A 20,751-nucleotide genomic window follows, 5' to 3' on the forward strand; every position below is an offset into this window, starting at 1 on the left:
TTGAAATCAAGACTTGAAACCAAGTCTCTGAGAACTGAGCAACCCAGCTGCTTCCAAATAACAGAAAATTTTTAACTCAAGAGTTAAATGTTTCAACAGAAGTTTTAAAAAATTTACAAGTTTTGGGGCACCTGGATGGCTCAGTGGGTTAAAGCCTCTGCCTTTGGCTCAGGTCATGATCCCAGGCTCCTGGGATCGAGCCTCACATCAGGCTCTCTGCTCAGCAGGGAGTCTGCTTATCCCTCTCCCTCTCTCTGCCTGCCTCTCTGCCTGTCAAGTAAAAAAATAAAATATTTAAAAATAAATAAATAAATAATAAAAATTTACAAGTTTTAAACTTAAAATTTATTAACTATAAACAACTAAAACTCAGTAGAAAACTAACTACTATAACCTTCTCTGAACCCAAAATGAATATGAACATGTTATACCTCCTTACAAAGGATTTAATCCTTAAAATAGAAGTATTAAATTGATGACCTGCCTACAAAATATATAATTATTTGGTATGAATTGCCCATAGCTAAGATAATTAGGGTTTAATAAATGAAGGCATGCAAATAAACACACATATTTATTTTATTTATTTACAATAACTTTTTTATAGAAATGGGTAGGCACAGTTGTAAATTCATAAAAAATTAACTGTTAATTATGAAAACAGGATAATTCTTTTAATCAGTCCTAAAATGGTTTTCAAAATAAATCTTAAAATGTAGAATTGATATAATACAAAGATCCCTCCTGTATATTCCTATCATCAAGACAAAAAGTAACTTTGCAACCAAGAGCTATCAAATATGATTGCTAGGCATTTACTGGTGCTACTATACTAAATTTTTTGGGACTTGTTTCAAGTTTTTTTCAAATGTTATAAAGAATTATTTGAATATAACTTGGAATTTAATGTTTGTTGAAGTCTTATCTTTTGGCAGACAATTTAATATTTACTCTCTTGTGATTTTTTTTTGGTAATTATGTAAGAAACATGTTCATTCTAAAATTTTCAAGAATTTAGCTCTCTCTCTATTGGACCAGGTAAGCACCTAACATTTTGGAATGTTCCACATTATCTTCAGTGTATATCGAACTAAGCCTAGACTATATGCAGCAAGAGAACACTGACCATGTCCTTTTATTTCTCATCATTAACTATAATCCTAGGTCCCAATACAGTACTTGGCAAAAGGAGGTCTTTCGATAAATATCCAATGATGTTAATTCAGTTCACGTATAACGTTACACAAGTTTTTTTTTCAACCTTTAACACTAAAGCATAAATATTTCATGACAATATTGATGGAACTATATTAAATTCCTCTCTATGGCTATATATAAATAGCATAATCAACAGCAGACACCACCATTGTTAATAAGTTTCTCATTATTACAAATAATAGGACAATAAATACATATAAATATATAAATTTAAGGATACCTAAGTATATACATGTATGTATCCATAGCATTTAATTAAAAGGTCATTGAAAAGTTCTTACAATTTATCTCCACATTGTTTTAAACTATCATGTGGTAAGTTTTATATATATGAAAGTTAATACAACACTTTTTACTTCTGTACTTTTGTTTGTTAAAACACAATAGAAATCTCAATAAAATTACATGTTCTTAAGTACAGAAAGCCAGGGGGAAAAATCTTACCATTCTTGCTGACATCCAGTTCCCTGAGATTAATGAGATTTGCAATAGATGCTGGTAATGTTGTTAAATCATTGTCTGGCAAACTCAGTTTGTGTAGAGACTGACAGTTAAAAAGTTGCTATTGAAACAAGGGAAGAAAGGATTTTGATTAAGTTTTCTTAAATATTTGTTAACCTTTATACAAATAAATATTATTAGTGTGGTTAAACTTCATGAATTATACCTACAAAAACATTAGGAAAGATCTCTTATCGTTTCATGTTATTATGGGTCTGAACACAAGCAAACTACTCAATCATTACATCCTCATACTTCTGCCCTAAGCAAAATGCACTCAGAAAGAATAATAATGTGGGGGGTGTCTGGGTGGCTCAGTGGGTTAAACTGCTGCCTTCAACTCAGGTCATGGTCTTAGGGTTCCAGGATAGAGCCCCCTATCTGGCTCTCTGCTCAACAGGGAGCCTGCTTCTCCTCGCCCCTCAGTCTCACTGCCTGCCTCTCTGCCTACTTGTGATCTCTCTCTCTCTGTCAAATAAAGAAAGAAAATCTTAAAAAAAAAAAAAAAGAATAAAAATGTGGTGTGTTCTTTATTAAAGTAGTAAAAAAATAAGTGGCTATTAAATATGACAAACTTTGGAACTTGTATTTCAAATATTTTTACTCCAAAATGAAAATTTACACAAATTAACCCCGAATATGACAACTGACTCAGAATGACTCAAAATACTTAATTCTGACTTGGGAGGACAAAAAAATTTATGAACAAATATATTCTTACACTAAAATCACAGTAATAAAATGTACTTATTTATTTTTATAAAATGTATTTAAAATAAAGTATATTTAACCAAAAGTGTAGGTAAATGGGTCACTTCTATACTTCATACCAAAAAACTGTGTGGAGCACAGAGAATTTTTGGGGCAATGAAAATACTCAGTATGATACTAAATCACAGATACATTTCATTATACATTTGTTTAGGCTCATACAACGTACAACACCAAGCATGAACCATACTATAAGCTATGGACTTTGGGTAATGATAATTTTCCAATATACGGTCATCAATTTTAATGTAAATACCACTCTGATAGAGAATGTTGACAATGGTGGAGGCTTAGTGTAGGTATATGAGAATTCTCAATTTTGCTATGAATCTAAAACTACTCTTAAAAAGTAGTGTTTATTAGCAAATCAAACAAAAAATTATTATCAGGATAACACTGAATAAGCCCTTTTTAAGAAGAGCATTCTTCCAAAAACTGAAAGAAGTACAAGTGATTCAATTATCTGCACTATCACAGCAAGACTCTCTTTTCTATTCAATCACCAAGCTGAAACCCTACTAGTGCTTATTACAGAAAGGGACTAATCTTGGACTTCCAAGTTCTCCAGAACAACTAAGTAAGATAAATTACTTTCTAAAGAACAGTATGTAAGGAGACGGTAAATTACAAAGCACCTTATTACAACCTGGGGAAGTAATTCATAAACATGCAACCCATAATCTTAATATTTTATCCACAACCATACACAGATTTCTTTATAAGACAATCTTGGATGTCACTGGCTTTTCAAATGTTTTTACTACTAACCACCAAAGGAAAAGCCTTTTTCAAAGCACTGTCATCCAACATGTATATACACACATGTACACACACACAGAAATCTAACACATAGATTCCATGCACCAATGGACACATGTAACACACTGTACTTTCTATTCTATTTTAGTTACAGTTGCCAGATGAAATAGAGGATGCCTGATTAAATTTGGATTTCAGATAAACAATGAGTAATTTTTTTCAAAGATTTTTATTTATTTGTATGATACAAAGAGAGAGAGCACAAACAGGGAGACCAGGAGAGGGAGAAGCAGGCCCCTTGCTGAGCAGGGAGGCCAAGGCAGGGCTGGATCCCAGGACCCTGGGAATATGACCTGAACTAAAGGCAGGTGCTTAAACAACTGAGTCACCCAGGTGCCCCAACAATGAATAATTTTTAGATGTACATCCTATTTATTGCAAAAACACACTTATACTAAAAAAATACTCATTGTTCATTTAAAAATTATAATTTAACAAAGTGTTCTCTATTTCTATTTTCTAAATCCACCAGGGTAAATCATAGCTCCTTTTTTGGAAATGCCACACATGCTTATGAGTCACCAATACATCTCCATCCAGTTTTGATAAACACTACTGTCTGCGTAGTAAAACATTCTAACAAATTAAAAGTACTGAACAAACTGAGGGTTGCTGGAGGGGAGGTAGGTGGGGGATAACCTAAATGTGTGATGGGGTAATAAGGAGGGCACTTCTCATGTTGAGCAATGGAAGTCATACGTAAGTGATGAATCACTAAATTCTACTCCTAAAACCAATATTACTCCAGATGTTAACTAACTAGAATTTAAATAAAAATTTGGGGAAAAAAAAAAGCTACTGCAGTTTTTCCATAATAAACAAGAAAATGAGTTGAGAATAAAGAGGCATTTTTTTAAGGATTAATAAAAGTAGCCACTGAAAAATTTTAGCAAAGAAACTGATAATGTGAGAGGATATAGCATGGCAGCAAAACAAATTTCCTCCATCTAGTTGTTCTTAGATTTCAGAAATGTTATGTCCCCCAAAACCTTTCCAAACAAAGCAAAATGGGACAAATAGAACAGTACCTCTGAAAACCTGCTTAATAACAAAATTATTAGGTGACAACAAAAGGACAATTTATTCTTAATTATAATAATGTAGATCAATGTCTTATTAAAACTAGGAAAAGAAAGCATTAATTTCTATTTGTCTAGCTAAATCTATTGGCTTCAGAAATCATGCAGTCCTACCATAGGGGCTACAAAAAATGGAAATTAAATACAAAATTTTAACTTAAAACTTGCTCAAATACTCAAGCAATTAACTTGAAGAAACAAAGGTTAAAATTCTATTTAAAAAATACTGGAGGTGCCTGGTAGTGCAGTTGGTTAAGCATCCAACTCTTGGTTTTGGGTCAGGTTGGGATCTCAGGGTTGTGAGATGGAGCCCTATGTAGGATTTCAGGCTCAGCACAGAGACTACCTGAAATTCTCCCTCTCCCTTCTGCCCTTCTTCCTCTTCACATGCTCTCTTTCAATAAATAAATCTTTAAAAAAAAATTCTTTCAAGTTCTGTTGCATACCCTAAAATAAAATTAAACCAAAAAAGAAAAGAAAATAGAAACAATGGAAACACAAATATTGGCTGCATTATGGCTACACCAAGGGATATCGTATTTCTTGCATAAAAATAACCAAAGACAATTCTTAAAAGACAGTATTGACCATACCTTTGGAAGCTCTTCAATCTGATTAGCATCTAAATAGAGCTCCTCCAAAGTTTTTTCAAAAGTAAAAATCTCTTTGGGAACCTGTTCCAAACTGCAATGAGAATAATCAAGAGTAGTGACAGTCTCCTCTTCCCCTCGTAGACAACGACATGGTACCAACCGCACAAATAAGCTTCGTTTTGTAGTCATTTTTAGACACTGCAATATTGAAATAAAAATACGCTTAGTTAAAACACATGTTATAATCAACAATTTTCCCCAAAAATAACAACTCATTTATCATGATCTATGTAGCAAATATAAGTACAACCTTCTTTATATTCATCCAATGGAATACATTCAAACATATTGTTACTGTCAGAATTTATATACATTTATATATACTGAATTTCAAATGAAACTAAATACTTCTGTACTTTAAAAAATGATCTGTTAAATACCTATTTATATGCTTCTGTAAGAAACATGCTTTATGAGTCCCACTTATTCTCAACTAGAAAAGCCCTAATACAACAAAGATACTTCTTTAATTTCTGGGTAAGAGCTATTTTATTTTTTAAGATTTTATTTATTTATTCGACAGACAGAGATCACAAGCAGGCAGAGAGAGGGGGGCGGGAAACAGGCTCCCCACTGAGCAGAGAGCTGGAAGCGGGTCTCGATCCCAGGACCCTGAGATCATGACCTGAGCCAAAGGCAGAGCCCTAACCCACTGAGTCACCCAGATGCCCCATGGGTAAGAGCTATTTCTAAATTAAGAATTTGGGGGAACCTAGGTGGCTCAGTCAGTTAAGCATCTGCCTTCAGCTCAGGTCATAATCTCAGGGTCCTGGGATCAAGCCACAATTGGGCTCCCTGCTCAGCAGGGAGTCTGCTTGTCCCTCTCCCTCTGTTCCCCCTTTTCATGCTCTCTCTCAAGTAAGTATATATTATCTATAACGCATATGTTATATATATTTATAATAATATATATTTATATTATTGCATATATCAGTTTTGCGTAGAAAGTAGGACTGCAAATATATTTTCAGATCTTCTGTAGTGAGACATCAGAATCATGACCCCAGGGCACCTTGGGTGGCTCAGTGGATAAGCCTCTGCCTTCGGCTCAGGTCATGATCCCAGGGTCCTAGGGTCCAGCCCTGCATCTGGCTCCTTACACCACAGGAGGCCTGCTTCTCGCTCTCCCACTACCCCTGCTTGTGTTCCTGCTCTTGCTGTCTCTCTCTCTGGCAAATAAATAAATAAAATCTTTAAAAGAAGAAGGAAAAAAAAAAAAAGAGTCATCACCCCTTTAACTTTCCAAGGCAAAATTCCACATCAAAATTTCAATACACGCCAAGTGAATTTTGTTTCAATTAAATATTCGTCTTTTGATTTTTCTAAACAGCTTATAGATCCTATATTTGTGTAAGGTTACACATTAGAGAATAAACTTGCTTCAATTTAGTTTGAAACAATGAAGTCTGTATAAACTAAACTAAATGGGAGAAAGGTTTACTTCTGAATTAGTGAAAATTCTCCAGGCTAATTTTAACCTATCCATAGGTTAATTCCAACTAGTCTAAGATTGTATTACCAAAGACAAGCCTACGTCAATAAATAAGAATGACTGTTAATCAGTTAACAACTCTGTAAAATATAAATTCTTGCCTTAATCAGAAGACAATTAGAGTAATAGAATACTTCTAACCAGAGCCAAGATTATATTGAAGCCAGTGAGGGAAACTGCCTAAAGGACAAAATAGGAGGCACCAAAAATAACTTAATCAAATTAAATATTTTAATGCTTTATTTTTTAATTAAAATCACTGAAAATTAATCTGTTTATGAACAAAATGACTTTTTTTTTTTTAAAAGATTTTACTTATTTGACAGAGAGAGAGAAATCACAAGTAGGCAGAGAGAGAGAGAGGGGAGGAAGCAGGCTCTCTGTGAAGCAGAGAGCCGGAAGCGGGGCTCAATCCCAGGACGCTGGGATCATGACCTGAGCTGAAGGCAGAGGCTTTAACCACTGAGCCACCCAGGCGCCCCTACAAAATGACTAATTTTTAAATAAGGACAGGATTGGTATTATTTTTTTCTTTTGCCTCAGGCTTCAATATGGCTCTGTAAAGTACTGCTACCAACTTCTATTTCAAATTATATGATATTCTTAGAGTGTTTGACAACTAAGTATTTCCCTTGCAATCTTTTTAAAAATAGGACTATTCTCAGTCAATCACCATGTGTCAGGCACTGTGCTAAGTTCTTTAGATAATATATGCATATTCTCATTTCATACTCCTATATCTAAGACATGTACTATTATCCCTATTTTTCCATAAAGAAACTGTTTCTGTGCTCTTATTGCCTTATACTACTTCTCAATACATAATGATATATTAGAACTCAGGTTCTCAAGATGATTAAAATATCAATAGGTCTTTATTAGGCACTTCTCCTTTAGGGCTTACAAAAAATAAAATACTGATGGGGTTCAGAACGCACCACTCAAATACGGTACCTTGACATATTGAATACTTTCAACTGAAGGAATGTGAGAAAACAGCAGAAGCAGGAAGGTCATGCTGGCCTCCCCTTTTACTTCTCCACTGAAATAGGCCATAAAATCCTCATGTGAGAGGTGCTTTCCTTATACCTGGAGGAAAAGAGCAGCCCAATCTCTCAAGAATGGAGAAGAATCCTAACAAATGGGCTTTACTTAACTTCCCCCCAGTTTACTACACTTATGTCATACTCTGACCTATCGTACTTGTACCCAAGTCTACACTCTTCATCAAATCTAGCATAAATATATTAAGTTTTAATGGTTTCTTTACATCCTAACTCCTCATAAAGGCTCCTGTGCCACTTAAAATTTGTATGAAATAAATTTGCATGCTTTCTCCTGTTAAAACTGTTTTTGTCAGGTTAGTTTTCAGACCCAGCCAAAGAACCTGAGAGGGTCAAGGAAAAATTCTTCCTCCACTACACTATGATGTCAAACACAAAAGTTTCTACATAAAATCTGTTTCATGGGAATATAACACATAGCATGGTGACTACAGTTAATAATACAGTACTGCTTATTTGAAAATTGCCTAAAGAATAGATTTTAAAAGTTCTCACTTCAAGAAAAAAAATTTTAACTACATACGGTGATGGATGTTAATTAGATTTATTACGGTGGACACTTAGCAATACACATATATACTGAATCATCATTATGCTGTACACCTGAACGTAATATAATGCTACGTCCATTACACTTCAACAGAAACAAAAAAAAAGATTTTGTCAGCAAATATCCAGAAAAGTTTACTGAATATTCATTAATAATCTATATTTATATGTGGGTATGTTTTACTGATAAGAATAAGCAGTTTTGTTGATCTAATAAGAATTTCATTGCTGAAAAGGAATTCAGCTTATCCTTGTGTGTTTATGACATCCCCAAAATAAAAGATTCCAAAAATGAATATGAAATTTCTTGCTCAAGAGATTATAGGATTTCAACTGATAGTGAGTTAAGAGGACATTTAAGAACAATCTTAAGGGAACTCAATCTGTTCTTTCCAATATGGCAGCCACTAGACATGTGGCCATTTTAACTTAACCATTTTTAACTTAAAATTCAAGTTAAATCAAATAACTTGATTTAAGCACTAAGCACATTTTAAAAGCTCAATAGCCCCATGTGTGACTAGTGGCCACCATACTCAGAGAAGACAGAGAAAATTTCTCTCAGTGCAGAAATTTCTGTGGGACAGTGTTGGTGTGGTGTTTGAAAATATTCTGGTTAATCAAATTATAAATACTATATGTTTATATTTTTGTAATATGATAGTACCCAAGAACATGGAAGATGTGGCCTAAAAATTTCTGAATTATAATGGATTTGGGAATATAAATGCTAGCTGAGAAGAAAGGGCATGAAATGTTTACTACCAAATAAATGTATTTAAAAGAGTGTATTTAGGGGAGCCTGGGTGGCTCAGTGGGTTAAACCTCTGCTTTCAGCTCAGGTCATGATCCCAGGGTCCTGGGATGAGCCTCACATAAGGCTCTCTGCTCAGCAGGGAGACTGCTTCCCTTCCTCTCTCTCTCTCTGCCTCTCTGCCTACCTGTTATCTCTGTCTGTCAAATAAATAAATAAAATCTTAAAAAAAAAAAAAAGAGTATTTATTTTAGATGCTTTCATCTGTGCAGCACACTTGAAGCATAAGGCAATTTACAAGACAGAGTAATTGTTAATGAAGCTAATACAACCTCCAAGGTTTTTCTGTAGTGCTAACCATAAACAGATCATGCTGCAGACAGACAGATGGTCAGAAATTGTAAAACTTCTCAAAAGAGACAATGAATTCAGAAAAGGAAATCAGATGCTCTATAAATCAGTTTACATTTTAAGTAAAAATTTCCTGTGGACAGAGGCTAAGGAGAGAGCAGTTTAGACCTCAGATTAAATTCAGCGGGCCTCAAGCCAATATAAAAATGGACCCTAATTTATCAGACTAAAACTGCTTACTGACAAGAAAGGAGGGGGAACTTACTTATTGAGGATACAGGAGGTAAATACCATATGGCAGAGAAAGGAATGCATAATAACAACCAAAGAGAACCTCCATTACACAATATTAAAAGGAAGTAAACCAAAGGAAGCCTGGCCTGTTCTAAAAAGGAAGTGATCAACATGGGGAATGTTCATTAGAATTTTAGTGTTATGATAAGCAAGAGTCACTTTATAAATCAGACTTAACACGAGAGATATAAAAATATTCTTATCAAATGGAGAGAGAGAAGCCAACTAAGAAAAAAAAGGCATAACAATAAGCCAAACATTTTCTAACAAAAGAAATTAAAGCTACTTACCACTGGGTTGAATTTATCTCCCTGATGTTTCTTAATTGAGCCAACATTCTATGGAAACCAAAATAAAAAAACAGAATTAACAATAAAAATAGATCGTTATGACTTTAAGGGATCATCTCTTCTAAATTCCTTCCTCAAAATGTAAATTATAATTCTAAAAAATTCACTAGTGTATATGTGCTGCCGAAGCAAGCACAAAAATTCACTAGTATAAACACACAAATTTGCTAACTTCTAAATACATACCTAACTTCTTAACAGTCACTGGATTGTTTTTAATATATTTGTTAGCTATGGTGAGCCCTCATCTATATCAAATAATAAATACCCACTTAACATTAAAATCCCATTTATCTGGACCTACTGAAAACAGTAAAGTTTTTCCAAGCAGATATATTCGAATCACCAATTATATTTAAATTTAGTAGTTTTTTTTTTAAGATTTTATTTATTTATTTGACAGACAGAGATCATAAGCAAGAAAAGAGGCAGGCAAAGAGACAGAGGGGGAAGCAGGCTCCCCACTGAGCAGAGAGCCCGATGCGGGGCTCAATCTCAAGACACTGAGATCATGACCTGAGCCAAAGGCAGAGGTTTAACCCACTGAGCCACCCAGGTGCTCCAAATTTAGTAGTTTTTTTAAAAAGATTTCATTTATTTGAAAGAGAGCAAGTGAGAGTGAGCAGGATAAGCGGGGGGAGAGAGAGAGAGATGAAGAGAGAATCTGAAGCAGACTCTGTGCTAAGCATGGAGCCCGACTCAGGGCTCAATCTCAAGCAGGAGTTGGAGGCTTAACCAACCGAACTACCCAGACACCCCTAAATTTAGTAGTTTCTGATGGTTCTGTAAAGCAGACAATAGTAACAGCTGATCATATTCTATTCCTCCCATTACAGAAATCTTAGTTTCTTTGGGGGCAGTAATGGACCCAGTTAAATATTCACAATTGGAAGGCTCAGGGGTTGGAGGATGTAGTTGAGATCAGTGACGTATTAAGTCTGCTTCCAGGATAGAATGGGGCTGGTTACGGGCAAACATTTGTTTTCCTTATTCAGGGGTAGATGTAAACATGTCTACTGCTGTAACAACAATCTTATGACCATAAGTCAACAAGTGTGAGTATTAAAAATAACTAATAAGGCTAACAAAGCAGAAAAACAAAACAAGTTGGGGATTTCTAAAAGCACTACTGAGCAGCTGGACCAATGTTAACTGCTGCCTTCTTCCGGATTTCCTGGTATGTAAGAAAACTAAACTCCCATTTATTTAAACCATTGTGAAGTTATCTGTATCTACAGACATAATACAAAGTGAAATATTACATAGTCCATACTGCAAAGTAAAATAGCCTTAACCCAAAACAGTAACATTAATAAAAAGTATACATATCATAATCTTATTAAAAAATTCGGTAATGCTAATAAATTTGTGTTTCAAAATTTTAGTTACCCTAAATTTATTAAACTATTTTTTTCTGTGCCAAATGGTTTTAGTACTCCTGTTGTTTAACCTTCCCCACAAATTCTACTTACAGTACATGTCACAAAAAAATACCTGTGTGTACAGCAAAGATGGTCACTAAATTTCTCATTCAGTATACTCCTACATATGTAAGAATCTGGTAGAATGGAATTGCCAATAAGCTGAAACAGAATATGGCTATGGAAGAGCAAGTTGGAGAGAAGAGAGATGCGAAACCTGTATTTAGACATACTAGTTTATAATACCTGATAGATGTTCTAGTGAGATCTTTAGTAAGCAGTTGCCCATTCAGAGATGTGGGGACAGAGTAGTAGCAAGAATAAAATGTAAATTAAGAGTCACAACATTTGATTTGTGAACAGAGAGGATTAATATAGTTAAAAGAGCCCACTGGTAAATTTTTATAAAGAGATTTGGGCAACAATTCATAGACTGTCCTAGCAAGATGTCCACCAATAAAAAAGCTGCTCATGAGGAGGAAAATAGAAAACATACTTTTGGTGTAAAGGTATAACTAGCCAAATAAAACTCACATAGGGTATTTCTCAAAAATATAGATTACTGTGCTTTCTTTCTAAAGATTCTTTTTTTTCCAAGACACTATTATTTGAGAGAGAGAGAGAGAGCATGAGCGAGTGAGCATGAGAGTGGGGGAAAGAGCAGAGGGAGAGGACCATCAGACTCTACCCTGAGCATGGAGCCTAAGATGGATGGGAGCCACCCAGGCGCCCCTTTACTCGATTCCGGGACTCCAGGATCACAACCTGAGCCAAAAGCAGTTGCTTTAACCCGCTGAGCCACCCAGGTGCCCCACAAAAGCAGTTGCTTAACCAACTGAGTCACCCAGGTGCCCTAAAAGAGTTTAAAAAGGATAGGTATTAAGTGTTCTTTGAATACTCACCAGTGAAGCTATCTAGTCCTAGCCAGAGCAATTAGGCAAGGAAAATAAAGAAAAGGCGTTCAAATTGGAAAAGAAAAAATAAAACTTGGGGGCGACTGGGTGGCTCAGTGGGCTCTCTGCTCAGCAGGAAACCTGCCTCCTCCTCTCTCTCTGCCTACTTCTCTGCCTACTTGTGATTCCCGTCTGTCAAATGAATGGATAAAATCTTAAAAAAAAAAAAAAAAAGAAAAAGTAAAACTGTCACTATTTATAGATCTCATAATAGTATATATAGAAGCCTCTAAAGACTCCAACCAAAAAAACTGTTAAAACTAATAAGTAAATTGAGTAAGTTGCAGGATACAAAAATCAGTTAATTTTCTACACACTAAAATTTTCAGAAAGAAAAATAAACAATCCCATTTATAATTATATCAAAGAACAAAATACCTATGAATAAAGTTAATGGAGTAAGTGAAAGACCTAAATATCAAAAATTCTAAGACATTAATGAAAGAAATTCAAGATGCAAATAAATGAAAAGCTATTCCATACCATGAACTGGAAGAATCAATAGGGGTAAAATGTCTATACTACCCAAAGCAATCTAAAGAGTCAGTGCAATCCCTAACAAAATTCCAATGCCAATTTTCAAAAAATATGGTCAATTAATTTATAACAAAGGAGCCAAGGATACATAAGGGGTAAAGGACAGTTCCTTCAATGAATGATAGTGGGAAAACTACAGTCACAGGCAGAAGAATGAAACTTGACCATTACATCATACACAAAAATTAACTCAAAATGGATTAAAGATTTGAACCTGGGGTGCCTGGGTGGCTCAAGGGTCCAAATCTTGATTTCAGCTCAGGTTATGATCTCAGAGTCATGAGATCAAGCCCTGTGTCATGTTCTGCACTCAACACAGAGTGTGCCTGTCCCTCTCCCTCCCCAAGCTTGCATGTGCCTCTCTTCCTAATAAATAAAATCTTAAAAAAAAAAAAAAAAAAAAAAAGATGAACTTAAGACCTAAAACCATAAAACTCATACAAGAAAACAGAGCTTAGGTAAGCTTGGCATCATCTGACACCAAAGGCAACATAAAGTAAATAGGACTACATCATACTAAAAAAGTCTCTGGCACAGCAAAAGAAACCATCAGCAGAAGGAAAATATAACCTACAGAATGGGAGAAAATATATACAAGTCATAAGTGACTAATATTCAAAACATATAAAGAACTCACACAACTTAATGACAAAAACTCCAATTAAAAAATGGGCAGAAGGGGCGCCTGGGTGGCTCAAAGGGTTAAGCCTCTGCCTTCAGCTCCAGTCATGATCTCAGGGTCCTGGGATGGAGCCCTGCATCAGGCTCTCTGCTCAGCAGGGAGCCTGCTCCCCGCCCTCTCTCTGCATGCCTCTCTGCCTACATGTGATCTCTCTCTCTGTCAAATAAATAAAATATTTTAAAAAATAATAATAATAAAAATTAAAAATGGGCAGAAGATCGGAAAAGACACTTTTCAAAAAAAACCCATATAGATGAAAAGATGTTCAACATTACTAATCATCAGGGAAACGCAAAACAAAACAATGAGACATCACATCTCGCATTTTAGAATGGCTATTATCAAAAAGACGAGAAATAACTAGTATTGGTGAGAATATGAAGAAAAGGAGGAAAGCCTTCTGACTTTAAGTGAGAATGTAAATTGGTACAGCCACTCTGTAAAACAATATGGAGGTTCCCTTCCCCACAAAAAAATATCCAGTCATATACCCAGCAATTACACTTGAGGGTATTTATCTGAAGAAAACAAAAACACTAAGTCCAAAATTAAGACAGTCCTCATATGCACTGCAGTGCATACACACATAAATATTATTCAGTCATAAAAAGAATGAGATCTTTAAAAAAAAAAAAAGAATGAGATCTTACCATTTGCAACAACTTGGATAGATGGATATTAGGCTAAGTTAAATAAGTCAGACATAAAGACAAATACCATTTGATCTCTCTTAAATGTGGAATTTAAAAACAAACCAAAAACCCCTCCTAGATACAGAAAACAGAGTGGTGGTTGCCCAAAGCGGGAATGCGGGGGTAGGTTAAGATAAAGGAGGTCAAAAAGTTACATACATACATATAGTCTTTCCATCACCCCAGCAGAGGTCCTCACATGCTACTTTCCAATCAATACCCTAGCCAAGGCAACCTGTCCTGAATAAGAGGGCTATAACATTTGTTGGGCTATAAGTGTTGTAAGAATGCAGGCTTTGGTTCTCATGGAGCGAAACTGCTGGGTCACAGTCTGTGTTTAATTATATATATTTTTTGAAGTTGTTTTAGAGAGTGGTTTTATCATTTAACACTTCAGAGTTCCAGATACATCTTTTCCAACACTTGATATTCTCCACTCTTTCTTCAGTATGTGCATGGCAATAGCTCACTGTATTTTTGTTTTGTATTTCTCTAATTACAAATATAACAGCAGAACCTCATTTGTACTTAGACCTCATTTAGATGATAAAACACTGGACTTCAAGCCTTGATGCTCTAAAAGGATAAAACTTCTGAAGAAAGTGTTCCGGGCACCTAGATGGTGCAGTTGGTTGAGCAACTGACTCTTGTTTTCGCTCAGGTTGTGATCCCAGGGTTGTGGGATGAAGCCCTGTGTTCAGTGCAGAATCTGGTTGAGTTTCTCTCTCCCTCTCTTTCTGCTCTTCCACTCAACACTGGCATGCTCTCTCTCTCTCTTAATAAATCTTTAAAAAAAAAAAAAAGTAGAGGGGCAACTAGGTGGCTCAGTCAGTTAAGCAGCTGCGTTCAGCTCAAGGTCATGATTCCAAGGTTCTGGGATCGAGGCCCACACCAGGCTCCTTGCTCAGCAAGTGTGTCTGCTTCTCTCCCTCTGCCTGCTTGTGTGCTCCTTCTCTTTAACAAATAAATAAATAAAATCTTAACACCCCCCCCCAAAAAAGTAGAGAGTGATATAGAACTTTGTATATGGGAGGAAAGTATTGTTCAAAAGAGCACACTGTATTGGAAAACAATTCTCCCTGAACATTTCTGCATGATCTGGGTTCTCTAAGCAATGTCATTTACAGGCAATTTAAGATGTTTGTATAAAGAGACATTCCAAGATAATAATGCTTAGCAAAATTAAGACAGTCCAATGTCTTCTCTCAAGAAGATTGTTTAAATTCCAGAGTAAAGATAAGATTTCTGTCTCACTTTCAGAGGAAAGGACACAGACTCTCATTACCAGTGGTGCTATGTAAAATCAGAGACTCCCAGTTTGGGGTTCCTCTCCTGCAATGCACACTATTGCCTGTGCAAGTATGATCTGACCCTTACTGTGTAGCCCTGTGTAGATTAAGGCTCAGGTAAATGACACAAGATATGCCCTGGTTGCCACTTTTGCAGTGAGTAATAAACTCTGTCTCTGATCTAGAGGTTATGTGCATACTGACAGATTAACATACTAGCTTTTAAAGAGAGGAAAATCTAGACCCTTTACTGTTTCTGATTTAACCACTATAAATAAGAAACACATCAGGAAACCTGGGTGATTCAGTCAGTTAAGCATCTGAGTGTTCCTGTCATATCTCAGGGTGGTGAGACTAAGCCCCATGTTGGGCTCCACACTGGGTGTGGACTAAAGATTCTTCTTTCCCTCTCCCTCTGCCCTTTCCCCCAACCACTGCACCCACTCTCCCTCTAAGAAAAAAAAGAAAAGAAAAAAAAGAAAAAACACAGCCACAGTGTTTTATACCACCCAAAATCAAAATACGGAGTCCATTTCCCCATTCCTTGAATTCGGGCTGATCTTGTGACTTGCTTATATGGCAGTTTGTTGAGGAAGTAACAGTACCTATGCCTCAAGAAGACTTTATAAAACTTCCACCTTTGCCTTTTTTTTTTTTTAAGATTTTATTTATTTGTCAGAGAGAGCGAGTGAGAGCAAGCACAGGCAGACAGAGTGGAAGGCAGAGTCAGAGGGAGAAGCAGGCTCCCTGCGGAACAAGGAGCCCGATGTGGGACTCGATCCCAGGACGCTGGGATCATGACCTGAGCCGAAGGCAGCTGCTCAACCAACTGAGCCACCCAGGCGTCCCACCTTTGCCTTTTTTGAATGTTGTCCTAAGAACATGTCATAAAACAGCCCAGGATAAAAGAACATAATGCTGATTCACAAATTCAAGAGAAATATAAATTCCTCTTATTTTAAGCTAACAATATTCCTAACTTTAACAACTATATTGTTTTTTCCAAAGAGGAAACTTTAAGCTTTATTTTCTTAGGGCATATTCTTTATTTCATTAGTTTCAGTTTTTTCTATGTTTTCTGCCTTTATTTATTTTGAATTTAATGGTCTTTTTTTTCATATTAGGGTAAAGATTAAATAAATGATTCTAATACTTTCTTCTTCAAGATTTAAAACTGTAAATTCTCTAAGCTGCACTTCATAAATTTTGATATGCCTTTGTTAATTTAAGATGCTTTTGGCTTTTCTATTTGACTGGTTCTTTAACCCACAGGTTACTTAGAATCATTTTTATTTCGACACAGGGTACTAAACCTTACTTTGTTACTGATTTTTAACTGAATTCCATTACGGTCAATTTCGACACAGGGTACTAAACCTTACTTTGTTACTGATTTTTAACTGAATTCCATTATGGTCAAAGAACACATTATCATTTCTAGCCTTTGCAATATGCTGAAGCTTTTGGACAGCCCCACAAAACATCTATCTGGGTGAGTGTTTCATGTCCACCTGAATGTCACATTCTATATCTCTTGGGTATAATGCTTTATAAATATTAATTAGGTTGACTTGGTTGACAGGGGTGTCTAAATCTTCTATATCCTTACCATTTTAAATATTTAAAGTACTGAAATCTCCATCAGTGTAAGTCTATTTCTCCTTTTATAATTGTCTATTTTTATCTTATGTATTTTAAAGCTCTGTTATAAAGTGAATACACATTAAAGGTTCTTATTATCTTCTTGATAAGTGGGTCCTTTTATCATTATAAGATGTTCTTTTTCTCTAACAATCCTTGTCTTGAAATGTATGTCACTTGATAGCATTGTAGCCATAGGAGCTTTCTTTCAGTAATTTTTAATACAGTGTATCTTTTCTCATCTATTCCTTTTAACCAAATTTATCTTTATATTTAAAGTGCCTACTTGGAGGCACCTGGGTGGCTCAGTGGGTTAAGCCTCTGCCTTTGGCTCAGGTCATGTACTCAGGATCCTGGGATCAATCCCCACAAGGGGTTCTCTGCTCAGCAGGGAGCCTGTTCCCCCCCCCCCACCTCGCTCTGCCTGCCTCTCTGCCTACTTGTGATATCTCTCTCTGTCAGATTAATTAATAAAATCCTAAAAATAAATAAATAAATAAATAAAATGCCTACTTCTATGAAGCATACAGTTGGTCTTTCGGTCTTATCTAATCTGACAATTTTAAGTTTTGATGACAAGCTTAAACCTTAATATTTAACATAATTATTGGTGTGGCTTAATTTAAGCCTATTCCATTACTGTTTATGTTCTATATGTTCTTTGTTCCTCTTTTTCTTGACTTCAAATAATGCAAATGATGCTATTTTTCCCCCATACTATCTCATTTTATGGCCTTTTTGCTGTATTTTTTTGTTGTTGGTTGCTCTAGGAATATACAATACGCAGTCTTAATTCATTACAGCCCATCTTCAAATATTATGTCACTTCACATATGATCTAAGAAATTTAAAAGTATAATTTATACTTACAGTTATTCTCTCCCATATTTCATGCTACTGTCATATATTTTACTTCCACATATTATAAATCCCACAATATTTTTTGCTTTGCACTAACTACTGTTATATAAATTTGAAAACAAGAAAGAGGCGTCTTGGTGGCTCAGTTGGTTAAGCAACTGACTCTTGTTTCAGCTCAGGTCATGATCTCAGGGTCATGAGAAAGAGCCCCATATTGGGCTCTGCACTTAGTATGAAGTTGGCTTGGGACTCTCAATCCCTCTCCCTCTGCCCCTTCCCACGAAGAAAGATAATTAAAAAATAAAAACAAGAAAACAGAATTTCATATTTATTCACAAATTTACCATTTTCTTCAGTCTGTTTCTTACCACAAATTTGCTGGTAAGCCAAACTGAGCAGATTTTTTTTTCTTTCCTTTCTTCTTCTGCTTCTTCTTTTTTTTAAGATACTCCATTTTTCAGTTGTAAAATGTGCATTTGGCTCATTTTCAGGTTGTCCATTACTCTGCTGAAATACCCAATCCCTCACATACTACCCTGTAAATTGCTTTATCTATTTTTATTATTATTATTATTATTATTATTATTATTATTATTTTTTTTTTTTTTTTTTTTTTTTTTTTTTTTACAGAGAGCTAGAGAGCACAAGTAGGCAGAGAGGCAGGCAGAGGGAGAGGAAGAGGCAGGCTCTTTGCTGAGAAAAGAGCCCAAGACCTGGCTTGATCCCAGTACCCTGGGATCATGACCTGAGCCAAAGGCAGACACTTAACCAACTGAGCCACCCAGGTACCCCCTGTAAGTTGCTTTAAAATCCCTGTCACTTACTTCTAATAACTGGGTCATCTGTAAGCCTGCTTTAATGAACTATCTTCTCTTAAAAATATCATCACAGTTTCCAGTTTTTTTGTATGTTTCACAATTTTTCACAGTATTCTAAACACTGTTAGATTAAAGTTGAGAATTAAGCACAATATTGTTTTGTTAAGTTTTCCTTATTTCCCAGAGAGTCTACACTCTTCTCTCAGGACAGCTGATTGTAATTCATATTCCTAGCAAAAATCTGTATGAACTGGGACTGGTTGCAGCTTTAATTAGATTGATTTCATCTGTGATCACTTCAACCTACAACTTTTCCACCCCCAAAGACAGCTACCTTTTTGATCTTGTCATCAACTGGGGTAGAAAGAATTTGGGATCTGCAGTTCCAAGGTTTTTTTTGTTTTTTTGTTTTTGTTTGTTTGTTTTGGTTCAGTTTGCCTTTAGATTTGAGTCCAGCAGAGTCCTACAATTCAAGAACACTGAATTTGCAGGACTATACATTTCTCTGAGCTCTTCAAGACCTCCTCCTCTACTGCTCTTCATGACAAAAGGCAAGGTGGATGGAATTATCAGGCTTAATGATTAATTTTTGCCTTAGAGGCCCTTGTCAGATTCCCATCCCTTCACAAAAGCCCACAATGTCATTCAAAAACTTGGATGAGTTATCATCACTTCAGTCTTTGAATGTATGGCAAGTCTGCTTCTCTATTCTATACTGAAACCAGGCAAGTGTCCCCAAGCAGGGAAGCTATGGCACTCTTGATTCACCTTGGAAATGTTCATTATCTGTGGAATTTAGTTCACTAAGGCTTTCTTGATTTCATGGATTTTTGCTAGCCCTTTTTGTTTGTTTGTTTTTGAAGCAGGATCCTTTTGTTTCCAGATTTTTCTTATTCTTAGCAGGGAACCAAAGGTTTTCTGTGTCCTCCTAAAGCCTACTAGAAGCAGAAATATCAGGGCATTTCCAGTGTAGATGAAACGATTTTATTTATAGAAAAGCCAATCCCATGGAAGATATCTACCCTGACCCCCTCCTTTGTCAAGTAAACTTGGTCAAGGTAGAGGAAAAATCTCTGGAATTCTCCCCCCATTTCAGTTTAGGAGAAATAACATTAATTTACTGAAGAAAAGAGCCTAGTTATTTAAAAAAAGAAGTAGTATTTCATTTTACAATTACAAAAAAGACTAAAAATGCAAACACCCCAGACAGAAATGAAACCTAAGATTAGATCATTCCATAGTCAAAGGGAGCAAGTACAGGTAGAATCAGGAAAGAAAGCAGTTCAATATGGCTCATAACCAAACTGAGGGAAGACGAAATGGTGCAGAAAAGGAATACAGAGGTCTGTGTGTTCATTTAACTATTTCTAACATTATAGTTGATTCTGTAATTTTCAACAATAGGTCAATAAAAGCTGTGCAAAAAAGACATTTGGGGCAGTATGTATCACAAATGTGTATTCACAATGATGTTGCTTACTGTGATAGGCAAAGGAAATCTTGGCCTTATTTCAAACCTAGAAATATCTTCCTCATACAGTCTTGACTGATTCCTCAACTTTTCCTCGTAACACACAATCTTGTGGGTGGATTAACTTTATTATGTGTATTCCTTTACTTCTTTTTACTTCCTAGTATTGATTTTCAGGCTAGACTAACACCCAATATTCTCAGTTTCTGCTAATGACTACAATAACAACTTCTTTTTCTTGATGCTTGAAATCATTAAGCATCATCTGGGAAGCCCTACTTGGAACAGAACAAAATGGTCAAATAAACCAAACAGAATCCTGGTTCTCTAAAATACTCTATGGGAACAGTTGAGTTTGACCATGTGCAGCAATATGCTATACTATGCTATACCAAATAGGTGTATTTTTCCTCCCATTTTTTAAAAATAAACATATATTTTTATCCCCAGGGGTACAGGTCTGTGAATCGCCCGGTTTACACACTTCACAG

General features: G+C 35.6%; 1 protein-coding gene across 11 annotated transcripts in view; it reads right to left on the minus strand.

Annotated features, from left to right (window-relative positions):
- ERBIN (erbb2 interacting protein) overlaps positions 1-9,883 on the minus strand; it is an 80,762-nt gene extending 70,879 nt beyond the window's left edge. For all 11 annotated transcript variants that reach the window (XM_045075276.1, XM_045075270.1, XM_045075279.1 and 8 more), the window contains exons 1-3: positions 9,836-9,883; positions 4,982-5,179; positions 1,663-1,780 (exon numbers count right to left, since the gene is read on the minus strand). In XM_045075276.1, the coding sequence (XP_044931211.1) occupies positions 1,663-1,780; positions 4,982-5,170 (307 nt within the window). In that variant the 5' untranslated portion in view covers positions 5,171-5,179; positions 9,836-9,883. The remainder of the gene's footprint in view (positions 1-1,662; positions 1,781-4,981; positions 5,180-9,835) is intronic.
- Positions 9,884-20,751: the final 10,868 nt, after the last annotated feature.

The sequence above is a fragment of the Mustela putorius genome, unplaced genomic scaffold (assembly GCF_011764305.1).
Source record: "Mustela putorius furo isolate JIRA1106 unplaced genomic scaffold, ASM1176430v1.1 tig00000145_pilon_pilon_pilon, whole genome shotgun sequence".
NCBI classification, from domain to species: domain Eukaryota; kingdom Metazoa; phylum Chordata; class Mammalia; order Carnivora; family Mustelidae; genus Mustela; species Mustela putorius.